This window comes from Rhinatrema bivittatum, chromosome 1, assembly GCF_901001135.1.
Source record: "Rhinatrema bivittatum chromosome 1, aRhiBiv1.1, whole genome shotgun sequence".
Taxonomy (NCBI): Eukaryota; Metazoa; Chordata; class Amphibia; order Gymnophiona; family Rhinatrematidae; genus Rhinatrema; species Rhinatrema bivittatum.
In genome coordinates, this window is record NC_042615.1 from 333171755 (window position 1) to 333182811 (window position 11057).

The 11057-nt window shown below is 41.3% G+C and overlaps 1 protein-coding gene across 3 annotated transcripts in view; it reads left to right on the plus strand.

The window, feature by feature from the left end:
- The window catches only part of AMBN (ameloblastin), a 33251-nt gene extending 22614 nt beyond the window's left edge, over window positions 1–10637 (plus strand). For all 3 annotated transcript variants that reach the window (XM_029598169.1, XM_029598179.1, XM_029598187.1), the window contains exons 9-10: window positions 8079–8123; window positions 9528–10637. In XM_029598169.1, coding sequence (XP_029454029.1) covers window positions 8079–8123; window positions 9528–10091 — 609 coding nt within the window. In that variant the 3' untranslated portion in view covers window positions 10092–10637. The remainder of the gene's footprint in view (window positions 1–8078; window positions 8124–9527) is intronic.
- The last annotated feature ends 420 nt before the right edge of the window (window positions 10638–11057 follow it).

Here is an 11057-nt window from a genome sequence, read left to right on the forward strand (position 1 = left end):
AGAGACTGCCTGCGTTCCCTGTCTTGCCTTATTCAAATCCAGTCTAAAAATCCACCTTTCTGAGGCTTTTAATCTTAAACCCTGATTATCCTACTCAAAGCCCTGTCGATTTTAACCATTTTCTTAATAAATGAAATTCCCAAACTTTCTTTTGCTCTATATGTTTATCTTGATTAGATTCAAACATCTCTTCTATGTTTTTGTACTATATTCCATACTGTACTATAGAAGCAATAAATAATTGTAGTGGAAGTAGCAGGGCCAGCGCATCCCAATAGGCGAACTAGGTGGTCGCCTAGGGTGCCAGCCATTAGGGGGCAGCAAAGAGCAGCCAAGTGGGGCCGTGAGCAGAGCCTATCCCGCTCACATCTGAAAGATGTAGAGACTTGGCGGGCTGCTCACAGCACCCATCCTGCTCACAGCCAAGAAATGCAGACACTTGGCAGGCCGCAAGCAGTGCACAACCTGCTCATGGCCGAGAGAAGCAGAGTCTCAGTGGGCCACGAGCAGCACCTTTGTGTGTGTATGTGTGTGTGTGTGTGTGTGTGTGTGTGAGACTGAGAGGGAGTGTGTGTGTATGAGAGAGTAATGTGTTAGTGAGAGAGAGGGAGGCAGCCTGTGTAGGGTTCATGTGTGAATGAGACAAGGAACCTAAGTGTATGTAAGAGAGGGGGCCTGTCTGAGTGAATGAGGTTGAGGCCGAAGCTGGAGCCTGGACTGAGGGGGGAGGGAGGGCAGGTGCAAGGCATAAGGTTCGCCTAAGGCACCTAATACCCTTGCAACGGGCCCTGGGTAGTAGTAGTACTGGTAGTATGGTTGGTAGTGGAAAGGGAGGTTATCAGAATGGCTCAGTAGCAAAGCTGCTCACTGTTATGCAGGAGACCTGGGTTCAATTGTTGAGCCTGGTTTCTTCTCAGGTCTGAGTCTAGGGAGGAATCTTGCACAGGCAGGGTTTATAGTCCTTGGGAGGGAGTAGTGGGGGAAGAGGAAGTGATTCTCAGCCATTGCACAACAGCAACACCTAGAAACCGAATTACTAATTTTTTCCTCATAGAAAATGAATAGGAAAAAAAAAGCCTTAGCAAATCAGGTCCCTGATACCAGACTCAAAGAGCATGCATACCTGACTCTGGAGGGAGCCACGGTCTGTGGCTGCTAGGCCAGCACTGCCACTACAATGACTGGGCTACACAGGAGTGGGGAGAAGAATAAGGATGGGCAGAAACATGATGCCATGGCCCAGCAGAAGCCAATATACAATTAAACAGGAGGAAAAGGGAAAAGATTAGAAAGGTGTACCCCATGGAGTACATAAAACTTCCAAAGGTGTTCTTTCCCTCCAGCACTCATACACCAGGGATGAAGTGCGCTCACCACGCACCTACGCGTTCACCCATAGCCCCCGATTCACTTCTGAAGCTCTTTAGCTGGCAGGACCCAGGAAACCCCACTAGACCCTCCAGGTTGGTGGCTCCTCCCCCTTTCTTCGGAGAAAGATGTAGGGCAGGGCTGGGATATTATGGGGGACAGGGCTGAGATTAAGAAGAGCAGGCAGGGGCTGGAAGGTAAGGTTTGGAGAAGAGAGAGAGAAAGAGAAAGTGGCACAGTATGAGGGCAGCTTGTGATGGGCTGCATTTATGCAAAGTGCCCGGCTAATTTTGTACCTACAAACTTTGTAGTTGTTTTTGGAAGGGAAGCAACGCAGGAACTTCCCTTTGAAAACCGTCCACAAGGAAGGCAGGCGTGTAGAAAGCGCCCTTGTACATTTATGCCTGCTCTTTCTGCAGGCAGTTTATGGGCTCTAAAACAGTGCATGTCATTCTGAGGATCGAATCTTCACCTGCTATTTTACTCCCCCAAACAAAACACAGCAATTCAAAGGGGGCACAAGGAAGTTGGGTCATACATCTTTGCATATGTCCTTTTAACTCCTTCAAGTAAATTTAAATTGTGACCAAATGTTTTATTGCTCAGTATTTATTTTCATAGAGAAGACCAGCGGAGAGTTCTAGGATTTTTATAAGAAAATTGAGGCCATTCTATCTTTTCTCTCTGGAAAGAATAAACAATCAAGCATTCAGCCACAAAGTAGATTTACTGAAACTAAAGAAAATGATATGCAGTGTATATATAAAGAAATATGTGATGTAACATTCTCAAAATATTGTTACCCATAACAGCATAGAACTGGAATATTATTATGGAATGTTTTAAATCACCCACAATTAAGTTCAGTTCAGCAAAGGATATGGATTCTACCATGCAGAGTGACATTGCTATAATACATATCTTTCAAAACATCATTTAGGTTAGTTTCAGAGAGTATAACTTGTCTCAGAATGGTTCATTATTCCACTGTGTCGTCACAACCATGACAAATGCAACTCACCTTCTTCCCCAGCCTATCTATTGCCCATCCACTCCCCCCACACCCTCCTTTTCCCCTGACCTATGAAAACTCTAATATCACACGGCTATTCGAGAAAGAAAATCTTTATTCCATGTACATGGCTGCAGCATAGATCAATTGCATACAATAATTTAATCATTAAATATAAACAAATATCCATGGGGTGACCACACCCTCATCTGCTGAATTTCAATGTGCAACACTCAATAAGCATTCCACTGCTGCAGGGTTGATTATACACACCAACCCACCTTACAAAGTTTCATTGTCTGGGCTGCAAGCCCACCCCTAAAGCTATCCTGCAATCTGCTCCTAGACTACTGGGTAAAATATTTTCTGCCATGCAATGTCATCCTGGTCCATAAAAGAACAGGTATCATTTTGGTATTGACGGCCAGTCCTGATCATCAATACTAAAGATTCAAAAGAAGACTCATCTCAGCTGTCACCCATCCATGCAACATAGGGACAGAAAGATCAATTACTTGGTATGCCTTGGCCAACCAACTTTAAAACATTATCAGCTGTGTGCCCTTGAACATGGCCAACACTGCCTCACTATGTCATGACTGTTTTGGCCTTTTCCGACCCCGACCAAGTCATCCCCATACTGCCCACAAGACATCCACAGATTAGTGGGATGGGCGGGAAGACTGCCGAAAGAAGAGACTGATGAGTGGACCAAACCACATTTATAACTGTGGTTGCTGGCCCATCCCTAATCTCCACCTCTTCTCCCCAAGCTGCACCCTGGGATTGGGAGGCAGAGCACCACCCTGATTGTGGCCACCCTACACCTATGTAGGGGTGGATCATCTTGTTAACAGAAAAAGAAAATGGTTCAAGAAAACTATGAAGCACCCTGAGGCTCAACCTCTTTTTTCTATGAAAATAGCGATGAAATATTAAGGTATCTAGGCACAAGTTATATTTTCTGAAATTAAACAGAATGACCAACACAAAAAAGTATTCAACTTTCTCCAAGAACAACCAGGATGTGAAGTCCTCCCAGCTGAATGATGTTATCTAACAGTGTTTGGCCAGAGAATATTACTTCAAAGCTTTGAGAATCTTTTGGCATAGTCTACTGAACATTTGCATCTCATCCTGTGTCATGGTGTCATGTAAGGCCCACTTCAGTTCTTGTTTTTCCATGGAGCCCAATGTTTGCAATATTTTCTCCGAGGAGAAATTTTTTGAAAAATGTTGTCAATTTGTCCAAAAGAATCTCTCTGTTCATCTATTTTATGATCCTCTTAGGATCACTAGGTAGGTTTTAGTTTGTTTCTCTTTTTCATGTGGCCACTATGTGCATTGGTATCAGTGCATTGAGAGGTATCAGTTGATTTTTTGTTAAGATTGAGTCACTTGATTTTGCCTCACTTGTTTTTCAGCTGATGTCCCAAAAATAGAAGAGGGCCAGTGGTTTCAACAAGTACCCCTGGTGTGGTTGCATCATGTCTATCTTAGATCCTCATGTTAGATGTATGCTCTGCCTGGGGGATGACCATAATGTCTTTGAGCACTCTACATGTAGGAAGATGATGCCCAGTGGATGCCATTCCTGCTTAGAGCTGATGGAAAAGCTGTTTGTGTAAAGCAAGTCCTGCCAATCAGCATTGGTACTGGATGCATCAACATTGGCATTGAAGGGCCCAGGTGCTGAACTGGATGCTAGTGGAGCATCAACATTGCAGAAGCATCAGTTTCCTTTGATACTGAGCACCCATAGAGACCCAGGAGATGGACAGATGCCTAATTCTGCCATCTGCTTCTCTGGCATCAGCATCGAAAAGTACTGATGCTGAACCTCAGTAAAAGGCTAAGAAGTATCAGCATTGGTCCCACTGATGCGAGATGCTGGGAGCATGGAGTTGTGGCTGTGCCTGTAAGCATTCTCACAGAGGGCTTCTCATCCTCGCATCAATTTTGGGAATCACGACAGCCTCCAAATTTCCAGATGTCAGTCATCGATCTCCCTTAGGTGTCCCAGGAAGATGTGACCACTTCTCTTGCTTCCCATCAGTATTATCATTGGCAGTCTTTGAGGAGGAGTTGGAATGAAGGATCCAAACAGCATTGAACTGCAGAGTTGCAAACATTAGTGCTTTGGCATCAATATCAATGATAGCCCTTAAAACTGAGGTTCAACCTTTCCTGGAGACTGTTATCAAAAACTGCTGCACCATTGTCAATTGGGGGAAGGGGGAAGCTTTCTCAAGGCAAAGCAGTTCATTGGTGTCTACATGCCAACAGACAAGTGGTACTTTCACAGAAGACTTGCCTACTCACCATTTGCACACTCAGACCACACACAGCCAACCTATGATTCTGGCTCAGAGTCTGAGAATTTCTAGGGGTATGCATATGGATCTGAAGATTACTCTTATCAGGAAGAGTCAGCAGGTGTCCCCTTGACTCCTCTCCTCCAGAGGAAAAAAGGAAGTCATCTCCAAAAGACTATTCCTTCACCAATATTATTAAGAGATTGCCATAGATCATTCCATTTATTGTACAGAAGAAGGAAGAGTCCAAAACAAAAGTGTTTGACATCATCCAGTTCATGGATCACCCATGGAAATCGTGGCTGTACCCATCCCCAAGATCCTTCAGAAGACAGATGAGAATATGGTAGACCCCCTTCTCTGTGTTACCAGTAAACAAGAAAATGGATGCAATATATTGTGTCAAAAGACTCCCAGATTTGAAAAGCAGCAACTACCTCATCAGATAGTGGTCATCAAATCTCTGCTCAAATAGGCCAGAAGATCAAGAGCCCACTCTTTACCCAGTTCTTCAGAGACTTTCTATCCTGATGGCTGATTCACTCAGATCTGGTCAGAAGAATCCCCTTCTAAATTCTTCTAGCTCAAAATACCCTAATTACAGATGCATCAAACCTTGGCACTATATTTCAGTATTTTCTTCTTTTTTCATTAATGATAGCCTATAGATAGGAATTCCCCAGGTGTGGGGACTTCACATCCTGCTTGTCCTCAGAGAAAACAAAAATCTATAACGGATTTTCTCTGAGGACAGCAGAATGTAAGATCTCATAGAATCCACCCACTTCCCCTTGAAGTTGGTTTTCTTCATATTTAGCAATATTAAGAATTAAAGGGGGCCCCGTGTGACGTATTGCACAGGTCGGAATGCACATGTTCAGTAAAACATACCAGATCTAGAAGCTTTGAAGTAATCTTCCCGGCCAGGTTCCACCAGATGATATCACCCAACTGTGAGGACTTTCTAGTTTTACTTCCTTGAACAAAGTGTTATCAACAACCTCACTAGCCATCAGGGAGCATGCTAACTTTCAGTATATTGCTCCAGTTTAAGAAGTGTGTTTTGGATAGCAACATTGTCTGCATCAATGCTGTGCCATGTAACACTATATGCATCATTTAGCACAGTTCCAGAAAAGAAACTTGTGGCAGGATCCTTCAATATTCTGTTAATGTGTTCACAGAGAAAACAGAAGGTGGCCCTCAAGCTGTTTCCTGGATTTCTGGGACCCACTGCCTTTTTCTCGGGTAAAAACTGTGATTGAACAATATGGTATCCTGGCAAAAGTTATCTTTCCTGAAACTAGAACAAATGGGGGATAGTACTAATCCTGTAAACATTTTAACCCAGAATACATCTTGAATTGGAGCATTATTATACCAATGCATTTTCTCCAGTTCATTATGGCTTATGAATAGGGAAAAAAATCTCAAAGCCTTACTGAAATCTTTCTTTCGTACAGTTTCAGAAAATAGAAATAGTGCTAAGACGTATTGTTCAGATGTTATGGGGCTGATTTTCAGAAGGTATAAGTGGCAAACTTCAAGAGTTAACCAGTTAAACCTTCGCTTTTATAGCTAATGTCCAGACTCAAGCAACATGCATACCCAGTTCCCTAAGGGAGCCACAATCCATCTCTTGGCTAAGAACTATTGCTACAAAGGCTGGGCTAGGCAAGAATACCGAGAAGGTTAAAAAAAAATGAGCATAATTGACAGGTGGAATAGCGTCTCGGCTGTCATACAACAGAGACACCTAGTGGCCAGCCTCAAGGAAAACTCCATTGCTTTACATAAAGCAGTTTGCAGATTTTGGAACTTTACAGCAGTCTGTACTATAATTACACTTTTATGAAACTTAATAGCTGGCCATTTCTCAATTTATATGAAACACACGACTACTAAGCAACTCACTGCCAAACCTCTGATTAACAGATTTTCTGCCAGATCATGCCAGGTCCCTGGCCTGCAGCCTTTTCTGAACATGCTTCCTTTTCCCCATTGCAGCTGGAGTGGAAGGTGGAGGACACCACTGACCCCCAACTTGCTACTTTATTTGTTTTTCTTTTTTTGGAAAATTATCACTGCTATGCAGCTGAATCATTGTAGTTGACAATTAGGCCTCCTTTTTGCCTGTGTGTATATAAGAAACTCACACTGCTGGGAACGAAACCCAAAGAGATGGAGAGATATCGCTCTGTCGCTACAGACTAATAGGAGTCTTGGCTGCAAAATAAGAGCACATTGTTGATCTCTTCATCCAATGAACACACATAAGAACATAAGAACATAAGAAATTGCCATACTGGGTCAGACCAAGGGTCCATCAAGCCCAGCATCCTGTTTCCAACAGAGGCCAAAACCAGGCCACAAGAACCTGGCAATTACCCACACACATATAACCTGAAAAATAGCAGTTGAAAATGTAAAAATGTAGGGGTAGATATTCAAAAGCCATTTAGATGGATAACTGACAAGTTATCCATCTAAATGGCTTAGCAGTGATATTCGGCAACGTATCTAGCTAAATTCTAGTATTTAGCCGAATATGTTGGGAGTGCTCCGGAAAGGAGTGGAGTTAGCTGGTTAGGTTAACTCTGGCTGCGTTGTAGACAGGTCTAAAGTTAGCAAGATATACCTATCTCAGTATATTCAGCGGTGCTACTGAGCCGCTGAAAATCACAGTTAAGTTAGCCAGATAGGTGTATCCGGCTAATTTAACTAGCCGCTCAGCGGCTGACTATCAGCCCCTTAGTTTCTATTTGCATATTGGAGATAATTCAATAATGCACAAGAAATCAATATTATCATCAATTTCACCTTTTCTTATCAGTATCAAATTTTTCAACAATACTTTGAAATTGAGAATAGAAATCTCATCTCTGCCAACAGTATACATTTCTTTGCACATTGTTGATTTAATCAAAGCTGTATGATACATGATATGCATGCAGTACTGGTTTCTGCAATAGTGTTCCAAAATATTGAAGGGTATCACAACAGTGTGCCAAGTAAATGAAATAGCTGGGAATCTTTGTTATTGAAGGGAAGTGCATATTATATTGTTAGAAGCATAAAAATACCTATAAATTCTGGTAAAACACACATGACCTATAATGTAAGGAACTGCAGATAACAGAATTAGGAATCAATCATTCAACCTCCTCAAATGAATATCAGAAAGACTGGACAATAGCCAATGCATTAAAACCTGTGTAGATGTACGACCTTTTTATGTCTGGATCAAGCCCAGACTAAAATGAGGCAGCTGAAAGATAAAAAGTGGCGTTCTGAAAATTAAATGACTCAGTCATCGAAAGGAAGTGTGTAGGTTTATTTTTTTCATTTTCTCTGTCTTTTAATATGCTGTTTGTTTTCCAAAGGGAGCCCCTGCTAGGATGGGGATTGTGAGCTCAGAAGAAATTCAGGTAGGTAATCTAAATAAGTCATGCATGGTTGGTACCTGTTTACTAAAATGATAGCTGCCTGGTACAAACACAATGGGAAAGCTTGAAGGTAGAAAGGAGAAATATAAGAAACAAAAATTCAGCCTGCTACAAAATGAGATGATAGGATACTTCTCCGCTATTATAAACACACCAGTGAGGCAAGAGAAGTAATTTCGGATTGTCTTTCACTATGGGGGAACTTTGGAATAGCCTGCTTTATTCACAGTGTGCGTGGGCACTTTTGGGACGTCTACATTGAGGTCAGTTTGTAAATGACAACACCACATGCTGTTTTCATCTGAAAACCAGCAGCCGCAAAGTACAGGTGCCAAACGTGTCTGCGTATTCTACACCTGCTATTTGTGCAAGCGGCCAAGTGGGGGCAAAATATTGTGTATACATTTTAAAATCTCAGGTTTGCCTCCTGCTTTCCTCCCCGGCCTAACACGCCCCAGGAAATGCTTGTGTTTAACTCAGCTAAACGTACCCGCACAGTATAGCCTACAAGAACAAAAAGGGTGACTTTTAAGAGGATTTTTTTCTCCTCCGGGTAAAATTGTTATTCTGACATTGTGATTGGTTGTTAACTATGTGCAATGCTAAAAAAAAAAAATCATCTGAAAATGGTGCACATTTCTTTATAGAAAAGTGTTTTCTGCCATGGTCCACCCTAATGATAATATTTGTTGCCAGAGCAAAGAATTAGTAGTAAGTAAGATAAAGAAAAAGAAAGTCCACAAGTTTGAGGAGGGTTATCGAACGTGTGCATTTCCTGACCTTTTAAGGGTCACTCAGACCAGGAGAAAATTATCTGCCACCTTAATAGAGGAGTTTTGATAGTTGAAGATGCAAACAACAGCATAATTCCACCAAATGTAAGGGTTTTCGCAGGCTCATCAAAATATGCTCTCTGAATTAATTTGTTTCTGGAGCCGGAATTAGCAGACATATAATGAAATATGCTTATACGTGATGCTGGCCAGGAATCTTTTCAAATCTGTCAATGCTGATTCTTCAGAAGAACCTTTGCTTGGTTTATAATCAGGGAAAACTTCTGTTGTTAAAATCCACTTTGCTTTTAAAATGACCCCTGTCATGTAGTTTACAATATATTTTCCCTACAGTAATGGTCTGTAGACTGTTTTATATTTTTGCTTGTGTATATATATATATATTTATACATATATATATGTAAGGATTGCTATTAACTGTTCAATATCTCAGATCAAACTATGGATCGGAATAAATATTTTACTATTTAAGGGATACATTCCTAAGTCCAAATATTTTAGGTTATGCTTAATTAATGGAAATTAAAAAAAACAAAACAACATGTAGTTTACTAATTGTACTCTGAATTATATACTTTTTTCTGGGTTGCAGGGAGGCATTGCTGGTGTAGGCCCCCCTGCCTATAGTGCTATATATCCAGGTTTCGTAGGCATGGGGCCTGGGCTTGGAGGAATTCCACAAAATCCAGCCTTCCAGGGAGATTTCACGGTGGAAGACGATCTGCCTGCAAAAGGAGGCCAACCAGTAGGGCAAGGAGGTGTAATACAGTTTCCAAATGGAAACATTCCAGTTGCTGGGGTTAATCCAGGCACAGGAAACGCTGAAATAACTCCCGAAAGCAATCCAACAGCCCAAGGAGGTGCACCACCAAATCCCAATGCCAACTTTCCGAACCTAGGGTTTGAACCTGCAGGCCAGAGCAAACTGCCTGTAGGGGTAACTCCAGCCGGCATCCCAGCACTGACTCAGGGCATGTCCGACAATTATCTCCCCTTTGGCACTGATGCTACCACACCTCTTGGTATTCAGAGAGAAATGCCAATGACTATTGCGGATGCTACAGTCTCACCTGATGTACAAGGAATACCGTTTATTGAAAATGAGTTCCTGCGGCCACAGATTATGCAAGACCAAGGGTATTTCCAAGAACCTTGATAATATCAATAAAACGTAAAACTTTGCTCGAGTCAGATACTGTTGGCTCACAAATGCACAATCACTGTAATCTTACTTTGGGGGAAAAACAATATATACTAACACATAGCTACAACTGAAAAGTTTGGGTAAGCTCTAGATTTACTCCTTTTGCTTAAAATCAAGTATGTGGCATTTTCTAAACCAGATGACTATGATGTGTATCCATGGATTATCAGTATATATTAGTAAACTGTTTATATACAGAGCTCCAGTATTCAGATACATGCATTTCCTACTGCTTTACAAAACTTGAGTTGCAGGTAGCTAGTATGTAATAAATATTAGTATTAATGAATCACTGCAGTATTTTTAGGATTGCAGCATGTATAAAAGATATATTACCATTAATGAAGCATTGTTATAATAAGTGACTCTTGTTAATATTGCATTCATTTGATAAACATATTTACTATATATGCAAATATATTAATAACGAACGCTACACAATTTTGTATATCTTGTATATGTTCTATGTTTGTTGCTTATTTAAAAAAATATATTAAAAAAAGGATCTATTGACAAATTATTGAGCTAGTAAATGAGGCTTTCTATATTCACACAAATCAAGATATCACTATATTGTATATGCAATGTAAGAATGGTGTTCGCAGTCTTATGCAGCGCAGATTCAGTCTGCTCGTTGGTCACTAAGACCAGATTTCCTAACATTTAGGAAATCTACATATATGTACCTATAACCAGTATACCAGGGGAAAAGTCCTGATGGATTTTGGGGGTCCTTCCTCGGTGGCTTTTTGGATGGTGCACAGGACCATGGGTGGAATGACCTCACTGAGAAGACAAATTGTCCTCTCTGCAGCTGTATAAAATGCAGTCTTATGATTTGGATCCCAGTGAGAATCTCAGATGGCTCAGCTTGTGCATTTCCAAAGAGGTCTGACTTTACTTACATAGAAAAATAAT